We start from the raw sequence: 26,462 nt of genomic DNA on the forward strand, positions 1-26,462 counted from the left end.
CTTGGGGCGTGCTGAGCTCAGCGCGCCCCAAGCTTCTAGGTGCGCGCAAGCAGTCCGCTGCCGCCCCAAGCCTGGCACACCCAGCAGGAGGTCCCACCGGGTGCGCGAGGCTTGGGGCGGCAGCGGACTGCTTGCGCGCACCTAGAAGCTAGCAGTCCGCTGCCGCCCCAAGCCTGGCGCACCCGGTGGGACCTCCTGCCGGGTGCGCGAGGCTTGCAGACACTCGCCCGAAGCAGGGGGAGCCCTCCCGAGGGCTCCCCGTGCTTCGGGCGACAGGCTGCCGCCCCAAGCCTGGCGCACCCGGTGGGACCTCCTGCCGGGTGCGCGAGGCTTGCAGACACTCGCCCGAAGCAGGGGGAGCCCTCCCGAGGGCTCCCCGTGCTTCGGGCAACAGGCTGCCGCCCCAAGCCTGGCGCACCCGGTGGGACCTCCTGCCGGGTGCGCGAGGCTTGCAGACACTCGCCCGAAGCAGGGGGAGCCCTCCTGAGGGCTCCCCGTGCTTCGGGCGACAGGCTGCCGCCCCAAGCCTCGCGCACCCGGTGGGACCTCCTGCCGAGCGCGCGAGGCTTGCAGGCATTCGCCCCATAAGACGCACCCCGATTTCCTCTTCATTTTTGGAGAGGAAAAAGTGCGTCTTATGGGGCGAAAAATACGGTAAATTGCAACATGGTCTCTCCGCAGGATAGTACCCTACTGAGTAAATAATCATAACAGAAGCAACGTGGGAAAAGAACTTGCCAGCCTGGGCCTGGGGCATTGCACCCACCTCTTCACTGAGCAACACTGCTTGCCCTCGTCTGTGTGCAAGCCAAGAGGCTCTCATAACACGCAAGGCACCAGGCCAGCCTGCCTGCTGCTGCTGCCGCCAGAACCTCTTTGACTCAGACACACATCTGGGGACTCAGGCGATCCGAAACCCACCTGCCACTCAGGGAGACACTGAGCCCTGGCAGGTAAGCAGAGCCTCCCAGATCAACTGACTTGGGGAGGGACTCTGGAGCAGCTTCCAGGCAGGGCGAGATGAAATTTAAGCCAACTGGCTGGATCCTGTTCACAGTTTAGGTACCCTTATCTCACTCCACCAGCATGTTGGGAGGGAGGCTTGCTTTCTCCATCATGTGAGTCTCTATGTGCAATCTTAAGCAGTATAGCTTAAGACACAGGATTGGCAACCACCTCTGTGGGGGGTCAAAAAGACAACCTGGCAGAGTTCTATGGCCCATGGAGCCAACTTGGAAAACTTGATGGGGGGTGTGCCCAGAAAATAGGGGAATGCCTTTCGATGGCCCAACTCCCCAAGCTCGTTACTGGTCAGAGATTCATGATCTGAGGCAGAAATCCAGTGAAAGCAAAGCTGATCTGTTGCAAAAGAGTCCTGCCCCCCCCCCTTTTCATCAGGAGGTGAAGGACACAGAACCAAGAAAAAAAAACCTTTCTTAAAAGGTTTGCCTTTCTGCATGGAGAAGGACACCCCCTTTTTGCAAATGTCAGAGATATATCACACATAAGGTGGGGCTACAGTGGCTCAGGCAGCTCAAGGTGTGACATTCCTGAGGACTGAGCAAGTTTCACAGGGTTCCAGACACAAAGTGTTTGCATTTGATGAAGACAAGCAGGATGCCAAGCAGGCATTCCCAATACAGTACCAAAGCATCAGAGCAAACAATGGCAGATTCAGGAACTTCCCCTGATGGCTATTGATCTCTGGCTAGGGAAATCATGGAGAATTTCCCACAATGCAAAGAGGCAAGTTCCATGGGGGAACTCAGGTCTTCCTTGTTTTAACAGGCTAGAGTGAAAGTACCTGGCATAAGTATAGACTTATTTTCATGTCCATCCTGGGGACATGTGGCACACACAGATGTATAGAGAAAGGAAAAGGGGGGGAAGTGTATGCAATGGGCATTTTTCCGGTAACGTGTGATTTTAGAAAATGACTGATCTTCGCTTTATCTCCCTTTTCTCCACGAAAAGCACCCTGAGCAACCTTCACATGTAATGCTAAGCTAGAGTTTTGGGAAAGGGTGTGCCTCAGTGGCAGAGGCTCTGCTTTGCAAGCTGAAGGTCCCAGGTTCAATCCCTGGCATCTCCAGGTAGGGCCGAGAGAGACTTGCTGGAAGAGGGAAGCAGGTGATCTTTTGTAGGTCTGCCTTTCTAGCATTTTTAGGAAACCCTTTCAAATTTGGGCTAAGCTGTACAAAATCTATGTCTAATTCTGCACAGCACACAAGCAAAGCAGCTCATGAGAGAAAATCCCGGAATTAGACCAGAAAAAGCAATAACAAAATTCTATGACAGAAGCAAGCTGAGGGGCACCACACTTGTGCAACAGCTAACCTTTCAAAGTGTTGACACTGGGTAACCCTGCCTGCCTCCATGTTTTATCGCCCACAGAGCCTCCAAACAGAAAGGGAGCAACTGTCTATTCCTGCCACAGCAGCGGCAAAGCTATGGCAGCAGAATCTGAGTTCAGGATGAGCTCAGAGACTGAAACCTAGCTGAGGTCACCTGAAAAGGAAGCGGGTTCTGACAGGCTGAGTGTAGATGCTAAATCCAGGATGAGCCTACACACAGTAGGCAGCCCAGACCTCTATGTTTAAGAAAACTGCTCATGGCTGAGAGAATTAGAAGCAACCTGGGATAAGTTCAGAAAAGAGGCAGACATTTTAAAGCTTTAAAGTTGTGGGGCCTAGAGACTTTCATAAAATAAAGTAACAAAAAACAATTCTAGCCCTAATGGTTTATGCCTGTCCCCTGGGGGACTTGCCAGAATCCAAGCTCAAGCAATTTCCAGATACTCTGTATAAGATTCATCTTGCCCAGGCTTCCTCTCAATGACTGGTTTAAGGTGGCACACACCTTCCAAACACAGAACAGCTTACCTGGGCATTTTGCTAGACTAGGATTCAGAGAAGCTTTAATGCCCAAAGGTTCATGTAAATAATGCTACACTCCAAGTCCACCACCCCCACCTCCATTTACAACTCTAGTGTATTACATGGCATGATGGGATGCCACTGGAAAAGAACAAGTCCCAACCCCAACACACACACACCAAGATACATGAATGGGTTGATGCTTTTGCCCCTAGCTTCCATCTTCCCGTTTTAGTATACTGCCAGTTGTCATGAACTTTCGGAAGCCAAGAAGGTTAGTTTTGAATTCATCCAAGCTACAAGGCTGGACTGAACTGTCAGGGGTCCTTTACCTTTTTAGAACCACCAGACACTTCTTATATGATTTGGCATTCCTTTACCATGGAGCCATCATTTTCAAAAGAACACTTGTCCCAAGTCTGGCAAATCTGGAGCTATCAGTTAACACGAATATTCTTTATGTGAAGACAACATTTATTCTCACTTTTTTCCTCCATGACTTGGACTTTGTTATGTTAACCCACGTGGAACTGTACTTATTTTACGTGCCTATCTATAGTTTTGTTTTTCATCTTTCAATTTTCATCTGTTGTTATAACTGTTCGGTTTTCTATAACTTATGAAATGAAATGAAAAAAACCTTCACCAAAAATAATAAAGCTGCCCTCCCTCCTTCCTCTGAGCGCCTGCCCACTTCTTCGAAGCAGAGGCTTGCCTCACACTCCAAAAGCCACCTCTCTCAGGAGGTATTAACAACAGTCATCAACCTAAATATATAAATCACTTCAGCCCAATGCTATAATTAACTGTGCTTGTGATGCATTTGCAAAACCCAAAAGGATCCATCAAACACCCCACAGAACTTAGTAACCTTTTACAGAAGATTACAAACCAACACAGCTTGAAAACAAAAGTCCCGCTAGCCAAAGAGAGCTTTATTTTTGGCACAAGGCAATTGCAACCTCAAGCTTCTAGTCCCTATCATTTGAGAGGACTGCCTCTGTCACATCAACTTCTTGAGATGATTCCTGGCAGTATAAAAGGTATCAATAACCGAGAATGGCCCTCTCTCCTCTCAGCTGCCCCCACAAAGTATCCCGCACGGAGTATCCGAGGAAAGCGCAGCAAAAAGACAATTCATTTACCTCCATTTTACACAGTTCTGAAAGCCGCAGTCAAACTGTTAACAGGAAAAAGTCTCACCTCTGCAAATGTGGTGGAAGGGCTGTCGTCTATCCCGCTGCCGCCGCCTTCTAGAAAACTGAAGGAGAAAAATCTGGTGAGGGAGAGCAGCAGTTGCTTCCAGAAATATAACCCCCAAAGCCTGCCTCTAAGGGGGGTGGGGTGGGCAGGGCCAAGGGCTAAAAACAGAGGCTGGAGGCCACGTAATTAGCAACCAAGGAAACAGGGTGAAAAAAGGGTGCTGGCGAGGGGGAGGTAAGAGGGGCTGAAGACTACATGGCTGAAGAATGAGGTATATCTTATCAGTTCCTGAAATTATATCAGTCTAATTCTTCCTTGGTGTCTCAGCCCAGGGTCACTACCTTGCAAATCTTAACCTAAGTAAGAAACTGGACCTGCCATTCCCACGTCCAAATTTGGCATCCCAGGCCAGGGGCATTATTATCCAACCCATCCCCAAAAGCATTACTGCAGACCCTCACCTGTTTTGGCAGCAGCAACAAAGTTAAAGAAAATTAAACTAAAGCAGACCCAGCACAGGAAAGTGTGGAGAGGTTTAAACCACTCCACCATTTGAGGGCAAGACAGCTCTAAAGTCTTCTTTTTCAAATGATGGGCTGTGATTGATTCTCTGTTAAACACCCGGCTAGTTCAGATGACAACCCTGAGCTAGGTTAAGAACTCTTGAGAACTTAAGAAAAAAAAGTCACTTGATCTAGGGACAGTCCATACATATATTGGCCTATTCCTACTTCTTTTTCTTAATGGTAACATGGCCCATTCATAATGTAAGAATATTTTTCACAACTGTGAGCAAGGCAGCGGGGGGAGGTAAGTGAAGACAAGCTACAACAATTAACTATAACGTTGTTCTCCGCTCCTGTTCAGGCTGCACAGAAAAAGCATTTTGGTTCCTGAAATTCATTCTGATTGTGCAGATAAAATATAACTGATAGAATTCTACGGGGGGAGGTATTTTTTAAAATGATATTTATTAAAGTTTCAAAGAAAAAAATTACATGAATTAAAAAAAGAAGAAAAAGAAAGACAAAAATAAAAATAGAAGAAAAAATACAAAAGATAAAAAACACTTTAAAAAATACATCAGTCTTTCCAAACCTTACATTCATTTCCTTGTTTCCCTGACCTCCTCATGCCTCCCTTTTTTGTATTCCAATTCAGTTAGTTAATTCAGCAATTTCTTTCCCTCTTTGTTTTTATCTTAGTCCTTTAACATAATATATTATAACTTTGGATTCTCACCTGTTTACAATCCATTTTTACATACACCTTTATAACATTGCTGCTTAAACCACTTAACTTCATTCTGACATCATTCTAACATTCATTAATTTTGCAATATTTCTGTAAATAGTCTGTAAATAGAATTCTACGGGGGGAGGTATTAGTGTGTGAAAACAGTCAAAATCCAAGGATCCCCAGGCATGCACCTCCAGATGGAGAAGTCAGACACCATCTTGGCACCCAGGCATCTTCACTTGGTGCAACTGGCTGGTTGGCAGGTGCGAAATGCTAATTTTGAACACTGAGAGTCAGGTGGATCACTTGACAAAAGGAAGAGGTGTGAACCCCCTTCATCAGCTGATCTGCAGGGATAAGCTGAAGGGAGGGGCTTGTAGCATGTGCAAGAGCGAGAAGGGGATCACACCCACCTTTGGCATATTCACCAGCTTACGGCCCCCAGAGTGAACGTGGCCCTTGAGTCTGAAAAGAGTTGGCCATCCCTGCCCTAGTCATTGTGCCAGACTGGCCCCAAAGGCCGCTGCCACACATCACAGGCAACAAACTGGAAGTGCCTCTCTGGAGAGCTTGCCTGCCCCAAGCCGGCTGGTCAGTCTGGCCTGGAAGCACTTTATCCTGTTAATCTGGACCCTGCTTGGCTGACATATGTATCACATCCAGCAATTATGGTATGTTTTATGCTCACAATAGAGCAGCCATGATGGATCAAAATGGATGGCACCGGGCCATGTTTGGGTCTCTAGAAGCTGCTTGGACCTTGGTGTACAGATTTGCTGCTTTCGATAAAAGCTCACAGAGACCTTGGCGTTCTGATTAGAGTTAGCAGAAAAGCAGCCCTCTTGCCTAAACAAAAGGGGGAGTGTAACATGTTCCAACAGCCGACATTGGAAGTGTTTCAAAGGTCCCTGTGTGGGGAACTGCTGATGCAACAAGGCTCCCAAGTTGATCCCCCTGCCGGGTGCAACATGGTCATGCATAGTCCATATCTTAAGTGGGCTTCTCCCATGCAAACAGGAAAATTGCTGGAATTTTTTAGTGTCCCTGACCTCCCAGCCTCATGCTATCATTGACTGATACAAAAGGCGTACTGAGTTTTTCTAGTTGGTTATTCTTCTACTGTACTACATTTTGGGTGGGTACAGTTGAAATACTTGCTTTTTTCCTTTTTTGCCGCCACCAGCTACACTTTGTATCCTCTGTCTAACTACTACAAGACTTGATCTACTGCTCTAATATTTGGTATCTATGCTTTTTATTGCTTTAATATGCTAGGAAGTCAGATTGATTCCCTTTGATTGCTTTGTCAATGGTTTTTGAGTCAACGCCACTTGTTAATCCATATGCAATAGTCAATTTTCTATTTTCAGCAAATATCCCATATCATTCATAATTCTATTTCACATCATTTCCACTTTCGTTTCTATTCATATCAAGATTTATATCAATAAATATCAATAAACTGAGTCCAACAACATAAGGAGGGTCTCCACTCACAGGTTCTCCTTCCCTGCCATACAGGATTACCGTATTTTTTGCACCATAACACTCCCTTTTTTCCTCCTAAAAAGTAAGGGGAAATGTCTGTGCGTGTTATGGAGGTAATGCCTACGGGTGGCATGCCTATGGATTTTCTTCCTCTTAAAAACTATGTGCGTGTTATGGTCGGGTGCGTGTTATAGAGCGAAAAATACGGTATTTCTCCAGCTACCATTTTTGTGAAATATCTTGCAACATAAATATCTTGTCTGTCAAGATGTTTAAGCCATTCTGAAACCTCACTGCAGCCATGAAGACCACCTGTGGCTTTGGGAGAGGGTGCTAAATTCTTATTTTTAAGAGGTCCCCAGAACCCTTTCACAGAACTACAATCCCAAGGGATTCTGGGCCAAGTGCCAATGACATCTACAGTAAGTGAAGGGGTGCCCTTCGGTGTAAAAATGGGATTTATTTCTTCACACAGCAAACTCAATGCTTCCGTTTTACAGATGAAAGGGAGTGGGCCAAGGTTACCCACTGTGCCCATTGTATTTGGGAAGGGCCAGTGTAGGAGACTGGGAGACCAGGGTTCAAATCCCCACTAGGCAGTGAAGCTCAGTGGTGACTTTGGGCCATTCTCTACCTATCCTACCTCACAGGGTTGCTGTGAGAATAAACGAGAGGGAGGCAGGGAGGGAGGACCATGCATGTCACCTAGAGCTCCTTCAAAAAAAGGCAGGATAACAATGTAATAAAAGTGAACGGATAACCGTTTGAACTGGCGTCCATTGAGGCCCAAATACTGAATGCTGCCACACCCTGGCACCTTGGCACAAAGTTCTGACAACGAAAGGTGGGCTTTTATCGTCTGCAATGACACACATTCACACATCCCTCAAGCATGGCAGGGCAGACCTTAGAAAATCAGACATGTCAGAGGAGGATATAAATAAACGTGAGAGCTAAATGGAGCCTCCGGGTTCAGAGGTAGTCTGGCTGCTGAGTACCTGGTACTGGGGGTGAACATGGAAGGAGTGTTGTCTTCCTGTCTTATTTGCCAGATTCCCAAAGGCACCTGACAGAGCTCTCTTGGAAAGAGAATGCTGGACTAAATGGGCCTCGGTCTGATCCAACAGGACTCTTATATCCTTAGGAGCAGAGCTAGACAAAACAAGGTACGGACTTGGAATCTGTCTCAAATTATAGACCCATTTTGTTGTTATATCCTTAGGAGCAGGTCTAGAGCGACAAAGAGTGCCCCACAAATCATCCCTCCCACCCAGCACCAAATCTATGCAGGGCTGAATCAGCGCTTCCACCTCCCGAAGTGACTAGAGGTGCTGGGGGGGGGGGAGTGAGGAGCAGGCCATTTTTCCAGCTTTGAAGGTGACACTGAGTCAGACGTTCCTGAGGACCGTTTCCAAATTTGGCAGCTGGATCTTAAACCGTCGCACGAGGTTTGTTTTTTAAATCTAGCGTGCGTGTCACCGATTGCTCAGGATAAAATATAGCCAGGTCTCTGACTTGGCATAATTTTTCATTTCTGTCTACCACCACCTTCTCTCTGGGAAGAGTCGAAATGCAGAAAAAGCTGAAGGTCAGACCTTGGGGGGAAATGAGCTCTTTCTCGCAGCTATTACCAATGAACACTAGAAGCTGCATTATACAGAGTCAGACCCTTGGCCCATCTAGCCCAGTAGTGTCTACAGTGACTGGCAGCAGCTCTCCAGGGGTCTCTAGCACTGTCACCAGTGGGTATTGATTCTGGGACCTTCTGCATGCAATCTTAAGAAGGCGGAACAGATTATTTAGCCCAGAGTATTCTGACTGACATGGGACGCAGGTGGCGCTGTGGGTTAAACCACAGAGCCTAGAACTTGCCGATCAGAAGGTTGGCGGTTCGAATCCCCGCGACGGGGTAAGCTCCCGTTGCTCAGTCCCAGCTCCTGCCAACCTAGCAGTTCAAAAGCATGTCAAAGTGCAAGTAGATAAATAGGTACCGCTTTGGCAGGAAGGTAAACGGCGTTTCCGTATGCTGCTCTGGTTGGCCAGAAGCGGCTTAGTCATGCTGGCCACATGACCCGGAAGCTGTACGCTGGCTCCCGTGGCCAATAAAGTGAGATGAGCGCTGCAACCCCAGAGTCGGCCATGACTGGACCTAATGGTCAGGGGTCCCTTTACCTTTATTCTGACTGACACAACTGAGAGGTTCCCCCCCCCCAAAAAAAAATCTGAACGAGACTTCACCCCCACCTCTAACATTTTCTTCTGTGTGAGTAAAAGCAATGGAGGTCTTTAGCCTATCTGCAAACCACGAAGTTCTCCACTTATACAGCCCAGCTGCTCTCTCCTGTTAGCCTGCATTTCAGCCAGGGCTGTGTCTGTGCCACAACTCTATGGAAGTGAGGAAAGCCCACAGGAGGTGAATACTCCTGACCAAACAGAGCCATCGGATGTCTGCCACCTGGGAAGTTACAGGTGCGATGTCTCTATCAAAGTGGTCCTCAAACTTTTTTGGCCACTGCCCCCTTGGTTCCATAAACAAATCCCCAGTGCCCCCTACTCTATAAAAAATATATATTAAAAATAGCAGTTTGCACGACCCACTAAGGAAGGTAACAACACAATAACATTTAAACCAGTAACAACTGACTATTTATTCAAAATCCAATTAAAACTGTTTAGTTCAATTAATTTAACAAAATTGGCGGATTTGATCCGGCGATGCCACCTTCAAAGTCTGATAGTCATTTATGCCTCTAGTGCCCTCTTGCCGTCTCTTTAACTCTTAGCAGCCCCCTAGGTAATCCCACTGCCTCACAGGAGGCACTACCACCCAGTTTGGGAACCATAGACCTATTGTATAAAATGGTGCAGAATTCAGCCAACCCGCTTTGAGGGTTTAAAAAACACACCAAAAAACAGCCAAGTGGTATATTATTTTTATGAAATAAACAAATAAATAAAATAAACACCAAAAGAGGTAGCATATACGGATGTAGAAGAAACACTTGGTGGGGAGAGGGTAGATATGAGAAATCTAGCAACATTAGGGGAGTCTCTGAGGGTGAAAGATACCTGGAATCATCTGTCACTTCTTCAATAAAGCCAGACTCACATCTGGGACAAGTGTACTCCTGCAGAGGAAGAGAAAAGGGAAGGTGGTTTTAGGCTGAGAATGGTGGAGGCTACACAGTAACAGGTGGAAATATGCCACACAAAAACAAGGCCGCAGACTTTTTTATGTTCATGGGCACATTTGGATATTTGAGAGTGCACTGCCCGCTCTTGTCACCCATTGCAAATGAAACACACACACCCGAGAAAAAGTGCATGTACACATAGAAGTTGCTTTTCCAAGAGATCTTGATTTAGTTACACTCCCTCTGAAGGAGCAGGTACACAGCTTGGGGGTACTTCTGGATCCCCGTCACTTGAGGCTCAGGTGGTCTCGGTGGCACGGAGAGCCTTCAATCAGCTCCGGCTGCTGACCCAGCTGTACCCCTATCTGGAGAAGGATGGCCTAACTTCTGTTGTCTTTGCTCTGGTAGCCACTCAGTTAGATTACTGCATCTCGTCATACATGGGGCTGCCTCTGAAGATGGTTTGGAAACTTCAGCTGGTGCACAGTTCAGTGGCCAGGTTGCTCACTGAGGCAAGACAGTTTGAGTATATGCCAATCCTGGCCCTACTGCACTAGATGCCAATTAGTTTCCAGGCCCAATTCAAAGTGCTGGTTTCAACCTATAAAGTCTTAAAACAGCTGAGGACTGTAATACCTCAAGGACCGCCTCTCCCTACATGACCTGACCCAGACCCTGGAATCATCATGTGAGGCCCTTCTTCATGTGCCTCCTCCACGAGAGATCTGGTGGGTGGCAACACGAGAGAGGGCCTTTTTTGTGGTGGCTCCCCGTTTGTGGAATGCTCTCCCCAGGGAGGCTCGCCTGGCTTCTTCGTTACATATCTTTTGGTGCCAGGCAAAAACTTTCCTCTTCTCCCAGGTTTTTGGTGAATTAAATAACCTATGGTTTTTTAAACTGTGGGGAGTATTGCTTTTGTTTGTTATTGTGGTATGCATATTTGTGTTTTTATATTGTGAACTGCCCTGTGATCTTCGGATGAAGGGCAGTATGGAAATTTGATGAATAATAAAATAAAAAATAACTGATAATAAAGTATAATCAGAGCCTTCGAAAACACACAGAGTTGGAAGAGGAAGTGGGAAAGAATGTCACTCTTGCCACTTCCTTCTTCAGATCTCCATATTTTTCAAGGGAGAAAAAGGTAAAAGGGTGTTTACCCTTCCACCTTATGAGCACCATTCTGCTGACCTCTGGTGTAGGCGCTCATCGTTCTAGAGGCCCTAAATCAAACCCAGTTCCCTGAAGGGGGTCACCTTGAGTTGCCAGTCCTCTCATTCATCCACAGAAATAAAAACAAGAATCCTATCAAGTTTAAGCAGCTCATCTGTCTGCCCCATCACTCTCCACCTTATCTCTTCACACAAAGGCTTTCTGATAAGGGCCTGCAACTGCTGCTGATGGATGCCAGCAGGAGCTCAAGGTGGCGCATGTGGTTCTCCTCCTCATTTCATCCCCACCACAACCTGGTGATGTAAGCTAGGTGGGGGGGGGGAGTGATTGGTCCAAGGTCATCCACTGAGTTTCATGGCCGAGTGGGTACTCTAACCACTGCATCATGGTGGCTCTTCCCCTGTAGGAAAGACTGGCAGGGTGGTGTTTGTTTGGTTGCTTGGAGCATCATGACTTCGAGCACCCAAAGTGGTATCCCGTCAGCATGCCCTGCAGGGAAGTCTGCTGTTTTGCAGCTGAAACACCTCCAGGCACCTCAGCAACAAAGTGTCCCAGCAGGGAAAGGGGCACAGAGGCAGTGGCTTGTGGGGATGGAGACCCCGTACAACTGCTGAGACAGTTACTGCCCAACCCTGCAGTCCACTTGTCTTATTTGTCGGGGCAAGTGAAAATGTGAAATGCTGGATAACAATCTGGAGTGATTTCGCTACCTGGTCAGGGGAAGGTCAGGCAAGTTCTGAACAAAGGCTAAATCCTGTTGGTGTGTCCTGCGCATAGAATGTTTGGAAGGATCTTCTTATGTTCATTCCTATCCAGTGTTGCCCTTTTTTTATTGCATGTCGTCAAGTTGCACATTTTGCCTTTGTTTCATGCTTTACGCTACCCTGAAATCTGACACAATGAAGGGTGGCATAAAAATGTTGTAAATAAATAAAGGAAGGACGTGGGCTGTGACAGCTGGGAGCCCAGAAGCCAGAGAGATGGAGAGACTTTCAGTGCCTTGCATGGAGCTCTGTCTCTCTCCCCCCCCCCTTGATTGCTCAAACTAGGAATAAATTATGCAAATCACTTTTTTTAAAGATGACAAGACTGATACAGGCAAAACTAATTATGCCAATCATTTATACGGGTTGCAGAATACACTAGGATTGGCTGGCACTACTAGGATTGGCAATCATTATGATCAAGCACAGAGATCACAGTCATGACATGGTAGATATCATTATTAATAATACAATTCATTATCCACCCTTGACCCCTATGTCCCAGGGCAGGTTACAACAATTAAAACCCAGTATTAAAAGCATTCCAAAACAACCAAACATGACCGAAATAAGGTGGGTCCTAAAAATATACACCTCAAGCGTCAAAAGCTAGGCTAAAGAATTGCACAGTCAGCATTCGCCAGAAGCTATGCAATGCAGGTGCCAGACACACCTCCATGGGGAGGGAATTCCACAACTTAGGGGTCACCACAGAGAAGACAATCTCCTGTGCCTGCCCCCCTGAGCTTCTGTGGGTGGTGGAACAACCAGAGGCCCCTTCTGTTGATTTTTGCACCTGATAGGGCCTGTAGGGTAGGGGGCAATCTTTCAGGTATTTGGGGCATGAGTCTAATTTAAGGCTTTTAACAGCAATGTGAACTGGGCCCACAAACGAACTAGCAAGCTGTGCAGCTGTTTCAAAACAGAGGTTATAGAGGGTTGTGAAGTTTGTAAGCGAATGACAGCTATACCGCTCTGCATCACACACTTGGGTTTGTTGCGTAGGGGAATCAGTCCCAGAGAAGATCCCCGATAAAATGAAAACCAGCTTAGGGCTGTGTTTGTTTCTCGAGTGCCAGTTCTATCACAAATCACATGGCCCAATTCATCAGTTCTGGCTTCTAACTCACAAGGGTTCCTCAGAACCGCCATCAAGAGACGTTCTCGCTGCCCGGCCTCATCATTCAGCAAAGAAGACTCAACGTGCCATGCCCAAGGCTGCAAAGAGGATGGTCTTGTGGGCAAACGCAGCTCCAAGCAGTCACAGAAACACAATTGTTTAGAGATGTACCAGTAGGAGGGCAGCTAAGGCATCGAAATGAGCTGTATGAGAGCCATGGATTTTTTGGCTGTAAAACTATCCTAGGCTTTGGGGCAGAGGGAGAGGATACGTACAAAGCCCAGGGCTTCTCTTCACACCTCCTCCTGCCATCTTTGGAATCCTAAAACCCTTTTCCTATAGTCCACCCCAGGAGATGCTGTTGGGTCACAACAGCTAAAGCCCCTCTCTTGCTGATCCAGGTGAGCAACCACTTCACCATAGTGCAGCTGCAACATGCAAGGAAGATCAGCAAGAAGAGAGCCACCAAGACCCCAGTTGCAAACTTTTACAGAGAGATTGTGTCCACGTGGGGTAGCAGTATGAGCAAATGGCTACCATACAACTTTGAGCGGCTGTGTGTGGAAGGGGCCTTGAAACACAAGAGCTGCAAACTCTGCTTAGCAACCTCAGGCGAGCGATGGCCTCCAAGACACAACTGCAAAAATGTACAATATCCATGCCAAGCGTTATTGCCCGAGCTACTGTGATTCCTGCATTGCAAAAGGTTGGACGAGATGGGTTCCTTCCAATTCCGCAATGCTATGATTCTACTGAACCTCCTCCTGCCACCTCCTGCTGCCCCTGCACTGTTTTCAAACCAACTCAGCCGCTGCCCTTTCTCGACAAAAACAGTTCAGTAGTTCATGTGTTACGCTGAACACAGCTACAAACCACCTCTACCTGTTTATTTAGCAAATTTATGTACCGCTTCATAAATCAACAGAAATCTTAGTGATTTACAAATCCCAGCAACAAAGGAATCAACGTAGGAAATACATTACAAATTTCACATTCAAAAACAAACAATACTCTTACTCATAGTAATCATGGAGTGTTCACTTGTTTATTTGCCCAGATCAACTATCTGTGCACACAGACTGTGTACGCTCATTTAATGTAATGTGATAACACGCCTAATGTGAACACACCCAAACCACCAGGAGTGCCTAGCTCACTACCCAATGAGTTCTAGGCTGCAAGCTGTTATTTTAGGATGTCATTTCATGGCACCATATTTTAAATGCATTGGATCATTTTAACAATGCTACTGGGCATTCTTATATAAATATAGTGGGGCAGTCGGGTGGTGCTGTGGTCTCAACCACTGAGCCTCTTGGGGTTGCCAATCGGAAGGTCGGTGGTTCGAATCCCCGCAACAGGGTGAGCGCCTCTTGTTCCGTCCCAGCTCCTGCCCAGCAGTTCAAAAGCACGCCAGTGCAAGTAGATAAATAGGTACTGCTGCAGCAAGAAGGTAAATGGCGTTTCCGTGCCCTCTGGTTTCCGTCACAGTGTTCCGTTGCGCCAGAAGCGGTTTAGTCATGCTGGCCATATGATCCAGAAAGCTGTCTGTGGACAAACACCAGCTCCCTTGGCCTGAAAGCGAGATGAGCACTGCAACCCCATAGTCACCTTTGACTGAACTTAACTGTCCAGGGGTCCTTTACCTTACCTTTATATATGGTAAATGAATGGAGAAAACTGCACCACCCGAGACTCTTGTTGTACAGCAGGGATGGGAAGCCAGTGGCCCCCCAGATGTTACTGGATTTCAGCTCCCACCACCCTTGACTAGTGAACTCCAGCTCCCATCAGCTCAAGTCAGCAAGGATGATGGACCAGGCTGATGGGAACTGGAACCAAGCAACACCTGGAGGGTGCCCAGCACCCAAACCCTGCTGTATAATGTTGATAATCTCAGTTTGCGTAAAAAGCTTTTTAAAGTTCTGGCTCTCTTGAGTGCAGATGCACCACTGAAAAGAATGTCCAGAGTTCTGATGAAATTCTGGGATAGAAATCTACCAGGGTGTCTGAATGGATTGTTTTGCGCCTGCTAGTGCCTCCATTTTTAAGTTTCAATCATAATTGTGAAGGTGGTTTTCAAGGCAATATATACATGACGAGGAAGACTTTAATGTTGCGCTCTTCTGATCATTTTATCAGTGCAAGCATTTCAGTTTGCTAGATAAAACAACCCCCCACCCTGTGCTCTGGATTCTCCCACTGAACCCGAGCCAAGACAATATGGTGTAGCGGTTAGGGTGTCAGACTATGAGGTCAGGGTTCAAATCCCCACTTGGAAATGAAGCTCACTAGGTGACCTAGGGTCAATCACTACCTCTCAGCCTAACCTACCTCACAGGGTTGTTGTGGGGATTAAATGAGGAGGGGGGAATAATGTATGCCACACCTTGAGCTCCTTGGAGGAAAAGGTGGGATATAAGCGCAATATATAAATAAATACTTGGTGGGGGGGTCTTGCAGGGAGATGGGGAAAAGTCCCGTTTCACAAGCAGAAGTCCTTGCATGGCTTCTGCTGACAGAACTCATCAGGTGACACGTGCCCTATGTCTTGTAAACAGCTGAGAGGTTTTAGTCTTACAGTCAAGCAATATTTTGCTAAATAAAAAAATAGCATTTCAAAAAGAAAACAAACAAACAATCAGAACTCAAACAAAGGACCAACTGAGGCAACAGCAGAAAGTCCAATCACTTCCACCAAATGCCCTGGTAAGTTTCTACCTGGTGCCTAAAAGCCATCAAAGTGGGCTATTGAGTTAAACAAAGTGCCACCACTGAAAAAGGCCCTGCCTCTGGTGTCCACCCACCTAACCACTGGAGGTAGAGCACTCAGAGGCAACTTTGGGTAAAGACGTCAACCATACATGCATATTCAACTTTGGGTATTTCCTGTCATTAGCAGGCTCTGGTCCAGGTTGAGTCCACCACTTTCCTGAAGCTAAGCTGGTCTGGGTGCGGACAGTACCTGGATGGGTGACAGCGTGGGAACCACACCTACACCACTGTGGTTTGCACAGCAGGAGGAAGTGAGATGTGAAGATGTAAGCCAATAATCAATCATAATGAGCCAGCAGGACAAAGAGCCACATTCCACACTGTTGGCTGGTACTCAAGCAAGGGGAAAGGCTCAGAGCTATTATTTACAACACAGCCAAGTTATGATTCATCAGGAAGATTTGAAATCTAGACGCAGGGAGCCAGGCTGTGTCAACCCCACGATTAAAGCCTTGCCTAACGGGTATTGCAACATCAGTGACGGCTGGAGATCAGACATTCTCCAACTACACTGTAGAGGGCAGTCCCTGCAAAAGTGGAAACCACTTCAGGATATCCTGTGACCCAATCTACACTGATCCACAACAGCAAACATTTTTTCCAAGCCTCAGAGCTGACCAGATTTTCTAGGAAGCTGCAAGGTGGTGGGATACCTGAAAGGACCAAGGAAAAGGGGGAAGGCCTGGTCCTTGATCTGACTTCCATCTGGATTCCCCACCTCCTGGCCCGTGTGCAATTTTAGAGGAACACTGGTTCTCCATATGAACTGACCCAAATTCTGTGATTATCATCTGAGGCCCTTTTTCATGTTCCCCTCCAGGAGAGGTCCAGAGGATGACAACACAAGTCTTGTGGAATGCTCTCCCCAGGGAGGTTTGGCTGGCGCCTGCATTAAACACCTTTAAGGGCCAGGCAAAAACGTTCCTCTTCAACCAAGACTTTAGCTGATTAACATTCTATGTCCATTTATAAGTGGTTGGTTTTTTTGTGGGGGGGGGATTGGTTTGTTTTTGTTTTATTATGTATTTTCTGTTCTCTACTTCTTTGCCAAACCTTTATTAGGCATTACAAAGACAGGCCATCATAAAACATCTATATAAAAAAATTTAATTAATTATTTTGTGTTCTCATTTTGTAATTTTATGTTCTGAACCACCCTGTGATCTTCAGATGATGGGCTGTATACAAATTTAATATGTAATAATAATAATAATAATAAGGAAGAGGAGGGTGTATGCTGCCTTTGATACTGCAGGCAATGGATGGCCATTGTTAACCTGGTCCCTGCTGGGCCTACACATGTATCCATCACACCCAGTAGTCAGGATGTGTGTGTTTCATGTACACCGCAGAGCAGCCATGATGGATCAAAGTGGACGATACTAGGCTATCTCTGGGTCTTTCCTGCAGAGGTTGCTTGGACCCTTGTGCAGATATCTTCAGCTTTAGCTGGAGACCTTGGCTTTACGATAAGATTAACAGGAAAAGCAAGCCCAACGTCCAAACAAAAGCGAAAGCATAACAGGTTCTAGCAAACCAAAAGCTCTGGAAGCATGTCAAAGTTCTCTGTGTGAGGAACAGCTGATATAGCAGGGTCCCAGTTGCTCACTCCCACCCCACCTCCCAGATTGTGGTATTTCATAGTCTATGTTTTATGTGGGTTTGCCTACATGAACAGTAAAATTAATGGAAAACTCGTCCTATTGCTGACTGATATAAAAGGGTTTTTTTGTTCTTCTTGGTATAGGAGTTAGTGTCAGACAAGGACATGGTAGACGAGGATTCAATTCCCCAGTCAGCCATGAAGCTCACCAGGGGTCAGTCAGTGGTTCCCAGTCTAACCTATTCACAGGGTTGTTGTAGGGATTAAATAAGATTGGGGGGGGGGACAATGGACACCACCTTGAGCAATAAAGAAATAAAATACAAATCTGCCTCAGTTCACATGCTTTCCTCAATCTGAGGACTGCTACAAGGCCTAGCCTACATCCTTAAGACTGACAACCAAGAAATTTTTAGTTAACCAGTATGCTAGGGAACTTAGATTTGTTTCACAACTACAGTGGTACCTCGGGTTACATATGTTTCAGGTTACATACGCTTCAGGTTACAGACTCCGCTAACCCAGAAATAGTGCTTCAGGTTAAGAAGTTTGCTTCAGGATGAGAACAGAAATCGTGCTGCAGCGGCGCGGCAGCAGCAGGAGGCTCCATTAGCTAAAGTGGTGCTTCAGGTTAAGAACAGTTTCAGGTTAAGAACGGACCTCCAGAACAAATTAAGTACTTAACCCGAGGTACCACTGTAGATGGGCTGGAGGGAGTTGGAAGTTCTGTTATTCATGATGACTGCTTGCTTTGTCAATGCCACTTATGACTTCATATGCAAGTTATATCAAATTGCTCCAATTACAGATAGGTAGCCGTGTTGGTCTGCCATAGTCAAAACAAAAAAATTCCTTCCAGTAGCACCTTAAAGACCAACTAAGTTAGTTCTTGGTATGAGCTTTCGTGTGCAAGCACACTTCTTCAGATACACGAAAGCTCATACCAAGAACTAACTTAGTTGGTCTTTAAGGTGCTACTGGAAGGAATTTTTTTGTTTTGACAAATTGCTCCAAGTTACTTTAGATTTAAACATGTACAAGTTGCTCTTTTCAAATATTTTATTTTGTATTAACACCTCTAAATTCACGTTTCTATATGGAAACTCCATTTTATATCATTTAATAATGCTATAAAATTATCTATATACAGAAAGTGAATCATTTCGGTTACAATCAGAAGTCTGGTGTTTGTTTGTTTTTTGCAATCCAATGAATGTTGGTGGATCGGCCAGAATTTGGCATGGCGTGCACTAATGGCAACTGGATCACCAGATTAACAGCCATATGACTAGTAGCCACTGATAGCCAGAGCGTTCATGAATTTGTGTAATCTCCATTTAAAGCCTCCCAAGTTGGTGGTATTCACAACATCTTTCAGAAGTGGTTTCCACAGTTGAAATGTTGTACAGTGTGAAGGACATTTCCTCTTGTTAGTCCAGGATCTCCCACTGTTTAGGTTCACTGGATAACCCTACTCATTACTGGGTTGACATATTGCAAGAAAAGCCTATCCACTTTCTCCACACCAGTCATGTCCACCTCCAACCCATTACCTGCCTTTTCTAAATGAAATGTCACAAACATCATACGTTTTCGCCATAAGTGTTGCTCTAGCCCATGCTCCTTTGGCTTGATCTTTTTCCAGCTTTACAGTACCTACAAAAACCCTTTCTTGTAACCTTGCCAGTTGCTTCTCCTTGCCTTAACTTGCCTAATAGGGTTGTTGTGAAGATGAAATTTGGGGAAAATGAGAAATGTTAAAGATTGGGATGGAGGGGAAGAGAGAGAAAAATCCAATGGAGGCACTTTTACAGGATATTTAAAAGGGAAAATAAAGAATGATAAAATGTGTGTATGGGATACAGAAAAGATCAGTGATATGGGGTTGGGGGGGGGGAATTGAATGGGGGGAAATGTGGGAAATTTTCTCATGCAAATGAGGATATTTGCATATGTAATTTGCATCAGGAAAATTTGCTGATACCCTAGAGCAGCCTTTCTCAACCTTGTGTCCCCAGACGTTTTTGGCCTACAACTCGCATCATCCTTGACCACTGATCCTGTGAGCTAGGGATCATGGGAGTTGTAGGCCAAAAACATCTGGGGACCCAAGGTTGAGAACCACTGCCCTAGAGAAACCTGCACCAACCTGGTGCCCTCCAGATGTTTTGGACTACAACTCCCAGCTGCTCCAGCCAACATAGACAATAATCAAGGGATGCTGGGAATTGGAGTCAAGCAGCACTAGGAAGGCAACAGGTTGCCCATCCCTCCCCAGAGGTTAAGCAAAGGTGCCCACTAACTGTATTTATGGAGCTATTTGTGCTTCTTTGCAAAGAATACTATCTTATAATTACTCAACCAGGTGCAACACCCACTCTGCCTCCATAATCGCATGAGACTAAACCCCAAGTGCACTGAAAACTTCAATCAGTCCTATAACTGGTGAATTAAATGCTATACTGAAGCACATCTTTGTGACCCTATAGCTGCAGCTAGCTGTTTAAACTTGCTGTCACCTATTACTGATGTATCAGAACCCATAATGTCAAAACATGATCAGCAGGGTCCAGTCACACAATGAAGCCCCCATACCACTTTATTTCACCCACCATGCCTTTCAGCTGTATTGGCGGCACCACACGTGGATATCGCATTGCAGGTTCAACAACACAGTGGTGATGCTGCTCAATGAGTTGTATTCACACCCCTTGACACACAACTGTTCACGTTGCACAATGCCAGGACCGCCATCAGGAATGACATGAATAAATCTATTGGGGGGGGGGGTGTCACCGATTCTGTTACCAAAACCCAATCAGCTTCTAAGAGACATCTGACGCCTGCTTTAAAGGTATCTGGTGACTCTCCACAATCGGCGGAAGAGAACACCATCACCACTTGCGGCTCATCCCATAATATTCCAGGGCTCTAAAGCAATTATTTTGAAAGCTGCATAACCTTCACAAAGCGAATGTTCTGCTGAAGAACCCCTCCAACTTGATGCCCTCCAGATGTTTGGGGCTGTGAGTCCCATCAATCCCAGCCAGCAGGGATAACTGGAGTAATAGCTGAAAATATCTAGAGGTCACTGAAGTTGGCAATATGCTGCAAGTTACCAGTTAACAACAGACAGCTGTGCTATGCAATGGGAGAATGGCCACACTGGGAAAGCCAACATCTAGGGAAGCTCACCTGCCATTACGCATCTTCTCATAAAGAACACTCTCCATTCCCCAAACAGTGTGAAAGCCACTCATTTGCTAGTGAGGATGCAGAGAAAGTCAAGGTGCTTGGGCATTTGGGGCTCTGTCTTCCAAAACTAGATTCTTTACCCTGAGAATTCAGAAGTATCTCAATTACATGGCCACTTTCTTAAGTACTTGTGGTTGTGAGCCATTAAATTATACCACAGCACTGCTTTTGCATTTGCTGCAAAAGATTAATCCCTCTGGGATTTGCTTCCAATGGAAATTCATATTTCTAGTTCCTAGCTTCCTCTTGCAGGCAAAAGTGAAAGCAACAACGTTAGATTCTCACAAGTTAAACATTATCCTATTTGTGACTACCTCTTTAGTACCTTCACCATTTCCATTTCTTCCTACCTGTACGGTTGTAAATCGACACTGTGAAACAACAACAACAAAGAAATGTGACAGTATGCTCTTGAAGGCAGAGACCTTTTTTGTACATGAAAACACGGAACTGTAGAGTTGGAAGAGACGCCAAGGGTCATCTAGTCTAACTGATGTAACGCAGCTAAAGAATTCCTGACGGATGGCCACCCAATCTCTGCCTTAAAACCTCCAATGGCTACTAGCCACAATGGTTATACTCTGACTCCACAGTCAGAGGCAGTAATGCTTCTGAATACCAGATTCTGGAAATCACAGTAGGGAGCTGTGTTTGGGTCTGGACATGTGAGAACAGGATACTGGACTAGATAGGCCCCCTTTGGCCTGATCCAGCAGGGCTCTTTTTATGCAGTCCACAACATCTGGGGGGGGGGTATCCTGTTAACTACCCCTGCTTTTTGCACCAAAACAGGCCCCTGCCCAAAGGGGCTTACAATCCTGACAGAGAGAGAAACAGGAAATACGAAGCTTTTCCTAAGTAAGCTAGCTAGCATCAATCTGTTTATCTTTTCCTCACTGGGAAGATGCTCTCTCTCACCACCATTTTACTTCCCCTCCAGCAAATTGACTTAGTTGCCAGTATCAGAGTTCTCCCGGCACCCCCCGTGTGCTGTTTTGAATGAGACATCTAAAAATGCCCCCCTCCCAAAACCCCCCCACCCTTTCTTGGCATGCAGCACACACCTGCAGCAGACAGCCTGATTCAAAACAGCAGCTAGAGAATGCAGCTATTCAGCCTCCTGGTGCATGAGCTCCATAATCACACCAGCCCACATTCAGCCATCCCCCAACAAGGAGAGCAACAGAACAAGTGGATCTAACAACATGACTTAGTGAAAAGCAGAACCTCACAGCAGTTTTGTGAAGAGGGAGGGCCCGGGAAGGACTGAAGCAGCTGCAGCAGCTGTGCTTTCTCTCTTAAAAAAAAGAAATTACTGCTTGTGCAGATTACTCTTTCAAGGGAAGGGAATGAGGAATGAACTGATGCCCAATTATTTGGTGCTGGGCAGAGTTCCCTCCCCCACCAAAAACCCAGCTATCTCCAAATACCACTCTCCCCTGCCCCATGACAAACATAATCAATTACTGCTAGATGTTCTCCTGCATGCATCTCTGATTGATTTCTAAGGGCTCTGTGCAGGAGACCTTGTTAGTTCATGGTGCCCTGGGTCTACTCTGTCTCAGCCTGTGTGAGATTGTCTGCAAAGATGGCCTACTTCAAATATCGCCTCTGTTGTTGATACAATAGGTGGCCACGGGCCTCGCTCTCATTTAGTCCAGAAAGTTATTCTCGTGTTCAACCCCCCACATTCAGCACGCCTTGGGAAGTAGGTCTTTCATGTCCCCATTTCACAGAGAAGGGAACTGAGGTCAAGAGGGAATTTGACCAAATATACTGAGCAAATTGCCTTTGAGGCTCTGAAGACTACTGTCAAGAGGAGAGCTCTGAATGCAAGGTAGTTCTTCCTTCTTCACGCCAGTCCAAGAGCCACTTCTAAACGCTCTGTTTTCAGGTTTCAACTCCAGCTTCAGGTTTACTGTTCACAATTTTCCATTTAAAGAGTGAAAGAAAAAAAAACTGTGAAAAATAAAATAACTGTAAAACTGTAAAAAATAAAATAATCTAAAGCTTTCTTGGTAATTTCTCATCCAAGCCTTGGATGCAAAACACGACTCACAGGGGAGCAGGGGGTGCAGTATTATGGGAAGCTCCAAAGAACTATAAGAAATGCAGACCTTTGTTGGTAATAACTAAAGTAAACTGCATGGCTAGTTTTAGCTCAGCCCTTAAGCATAGGCAGACACATCCTCTTAAGAAAAAAGGAAGTTCCACCAAGCTCACTCACATTATGTGACCTGTATACAAGTTTGCATATATTTATATGCAAGTAGTAACTTTTGAGATGTTCAGGTTTGCATATATTTATATGCAAGTAGTAACTTTTGAGATGTTCAGGTTATGCATTCCACTAGCACAATTTAAAGCTTGTGTTGCAGAGATTAGCCCAGTTTAGATTCTAGCACTATTAAAAAAAGGCATTAATGACATCAGGAAATCCTGAACTGCAGCTATGGAAAGCACAAGGCATGAGGGGGTTTGGGACAGCATTTTTTCACTGAAACAAAAGGGCAGCTGAAACACAGCCCAGCGAAACTGCCGAAGTCAGCAGCAGAAAAGGGAGACAAGCATAAATCGGGGAGGTGGGAGGGAGAGGGAGAGCGCTCCTAGGCAAGCAAGACAGTCAAGACGCAAGAGTCTAGAAAGCAAAAGCTCTGCCATCTCTGAAAGCACCATCAGAAACACAGTCAGAAAGCCTCTCTCAGAGCCGATTCCTTGCTTACAGATTAAGAACCCGTTGGCGCCGATATCTGCAACAAGAGCAAGAGGACCGAGGTGCCACGTACACTTGGTTTTGAAAAGAAGTCCTTGAGCCGCTTCGTCCTTGATGGTGCAGAGGGCCGGAGAAAAGCAGATGCATGATCCCAGCAGGCTAACATAATTTCAGAAAACAAACAATTCCTCCTGGAAATAGAGAGGGACTGTCTTTATGAGAATTCCCCAGAGACATGGGCACCATTTCTCAGGTGTCAAAAGACCAGTGAGAGCAAAGGCAGAAGGGCAGATGTTGCTGCCAGGATTGCTGAACTGTCATCTTCCTACCCATAACACAGGCCTGAAAAAGCATTCCAGATCCAGGCCACAAACAACCACCATTTTGGAGCCCGAATCATGTTACTGGTTGCCTGACCCTCCAAAGGTGTACCCACTTTCTGAGAGGTAAAGTGTGGAAATTTTCTGGAAGGACAGGTGGTCTGGGGTTTGTCGAGCCTGGCTAGCACCTTCTTTAACATATTAGAAATGGACCTATGTGCAGATTTACAAAGTTCCCTACTAACGAGACAAGCAGGCACTGGAAGGGGGTAGAAGGAGAGATTCTACATTCCAAGAGTTTATCAGCCAATAGTGGTAGGTGCTGTCAACAAACTTTCAGGAGCCAATCATGCTTGGGATGTGGTGGGTGGGTAGAAGCTTTCAGAAGCAAATATGTGGGCAACAAAGTTTTTGGGATTTTTCCAACTCTGGGCACCGTTTCCATTTTGCAGATGGCACAATTGGGGGTTGAACGACAAGCCACCACACATTTACATCCCCTGCAGTGGAAGTTGTAGGGATTCCGCCAGACAGGCCTGTCAGTGCAAGGGAGGAGATTATTAAGAATGGTTGCCAAGAAGTGCAACTCCCCCAGTCTACAATCCTCCCAAAAAAGGAGGGTCATATTCATCTGCGTCAAACACCCACATAAAAATCTTGCATTCTGCCCATTTGCATTGCAGAGGCTTGGGGGAGAACCTATTGACAGCCATTATTTATAGAACATGTCTACACAACTCATGATCCATGAAGGCAAACACAGTCCACTGACAGCATACTATAGGATACCAGACATGATCATGTTTTTACAGTCAAAAGCAGCTGGCAGAAACCCAAGGCTTATTGAGTCCAGCAGCCAAGGAAGCATCCAAAACAGACGGGTCTCTGTAACATGGTCCCACAGCATGCATCAGTGATGCAGTACATTTAACAGAGTCTCTGGTGCTAAAATGCCTTCCTTCCTCTATACAGGCCTGGTAGATAATCAGAGAAGGCCTTATGAGAGTGCCATGACCTGCAAAGTGTTATCTGGAGGCAATAGAGAAGCAGGTTTTCTCCATGGTGCCAACTACCCTCTGGAATACCCTTAATTGGAAGACATTTAATTGTTTGGGGGGCTTTCATTGCCCAGGAGCGCTGTACCCTTCCACCCTGTTCTCTGTGATACCAATTTCTCCATTTTAAATTGTTTAAGTATTATTTCACTTTTGGAAATCACAATGAAAATTCTTTTCATATGTGGCATAGAAATGTTTCAAATAAACAACCAAACAAGTTTGTGCTCTACCAAACTGAAGCCAACCTTTTAAATATCTTCCTGCAAGACCGGAGTTTAGACACTTCCTCCCCCATACCATGCCAACTGGGAAAGCAAAGCGCTGGCCTCTCAATTCTGCAGACAGAAGCTCACAGGAACACCCCACATGATGTCTCTCCACCACACTCCCAGAAGCCAGGACACAGCTATAGATAACCTGCAACACAGCTATGGATATCCTGCGTTAATGGAATGACTCCACTGCTAACAGCAGCTGTTCTTCACCTTGCATAAGGAGGCAGCCACATATTGGTTAAGACCCAGCTACATTTTGAAAGTAGCACAGGGGGATGATACTTTTGCTTGAAGGCAGACAATGATCAGGCTGCTGGATTAAACACAGCTGCACACTAGGCACTCTTTACCTTCCATCTAACCTTTGAGCATCAGTAGCCTTTTCAGGCCAGAAGGAAGAATAGAGAATTGCCTGGTTGCCTACATGCAATTATCAATCACCACAGGAAATCAAATCAGTGAACAACATCAATTCTGATTGAGAGGTTGGCTAGATACAAGAACCACGCTAAGAAATTCACTCACCAAATTCCAAGCTTGAGCATATTGTAACTGAACAGCTAAGACTTCATCAGGGAATGGTTTTTAATTTGATGTAGACCTTTTTTGCATTTACTTTTTTTAGAAAAAAGCATTTGCCTTCCAAGAAGAGGGGGAACTACCGGTAATTTAAAATGCCCAAGTGCTGGCACTACTTTTTAGATCTCTGTGTAACCAGGTGCCTGGGACTTTCCAACCCTGCCTACCTCTTGCCCTTGTGATGGGGCAAGATAAACAATGTTCTGTTTTGCTTTCTCTTCTCATTCTTCCCTAGAGGAAGAGTGATAGTTCCACTTTTATGTCCCTTTCCCTCATCCCGCTCCCCACAAGATAGTTACCTGTCTTTTGAAGAGGACTGAGAAGATTATGGAATGCAATTGCATTTGCTGCCATGACTATCTGTTCTTTCCTAAAGTGGAGTCAAAACCGTGACATTGGTCCCTTCTGTCTCTTGGCTCCAGTGGGTGGACCCATGGGGCCGTACCATTCTCCATCAGCCTCCCACTTTATAGACACAGGAGAACTCCAGATTTTCCCCCACCTTGTTTCACCCACCATTCCTGTTGCACTTCCCAATGACTCTTTTAGAAAGGAAAATAATATTGGAGGCAGGAGGAAAAATGACCCCATTCCCTGGCTTGCACTGTCGTGTAACTGATCACTGAAAGGGGGAAAGGGATGTGCAGGTATGAGCAAACCCTACAACTCCTTGCAGCCTCCACCCATACTTTCAGCCTCAGAACTCTGTATATGGGCAACATAATGCAGGTAACCTGCCACTTCAGCTTTACATGCTCAGCAGTTTTAAAATAAATAAATAAAGAGGTGAAAAGGCGGTGGGCATCCAGGAACCCACCATTGAACCCAATGTGTTTTGCCTATATGTGATTTTGGCTTAACAGTTGAGTGTCGTCTGTGCCCTGATT

The 26,462-nt window shown here is 45.9% G+C and overlaps 2 protein-coding genes across 3 annotated transcripts in view; one reads left to right on the top strand and one right to left on the bottom strand.

The window, feature by feature from the left end:
- TAF6L (TATA-box binding protein associated factor 6 like) overlaps window positions 1-26,462 on the top strand; it is an 84,753-nt gene that overhangs the window by 24,029 nt on the left and 34,262 nt on the right. The window lies entirely within an intron of this gene.
- The window catches only part of RNF115 (ring finger protein 115), a 44,145-nt gene that overhangs the window by 16,500 nt on the left and 1,183 nt on the right, over window positions 1-26,462 (bottom strand). Inside the window, exons 2-4 of one of the 2 annotated variants that reach the window (XM_083478379.1) lie at window positions 23,417-23,534; window positions 9,876-9,934; window positions 4,080-4,137 (exon numbers count right to left, since the gene is read on the bottom strand). In XM_083478379.1, the coding sequence (XP_083334505.1) occupies window positions 4,080-4,137; window positions 9,876-9,934; window positions 23,417-23,509 (210 nt within the window). In that variant the 5' untranslated portion in view covers window positions 23,510-23,534. The remainder of the gene's footprint in view (window positions 1-4,079; window positions 4,138-9,875; window positions 9,935-23,416; window positions 23,535-26,462) is intronic. The other variant, XM_083478378.1, reaches the window with a different exon arrangement.

The sequence above is a fragment of the Podarcis liolepis genome (genome assembly GCF_965112155.1).
Source record: "Podarcis liolepis genome assembly, chromosome: 15".
In the NCBI taxonomy this organism is placed as follows: domain Eukaryota; kingdom Metazoa; phylum Chordata; class Lepidosauria; order Squamata; family Lacertidae; genus Podarcis; species Podarcis liolepis.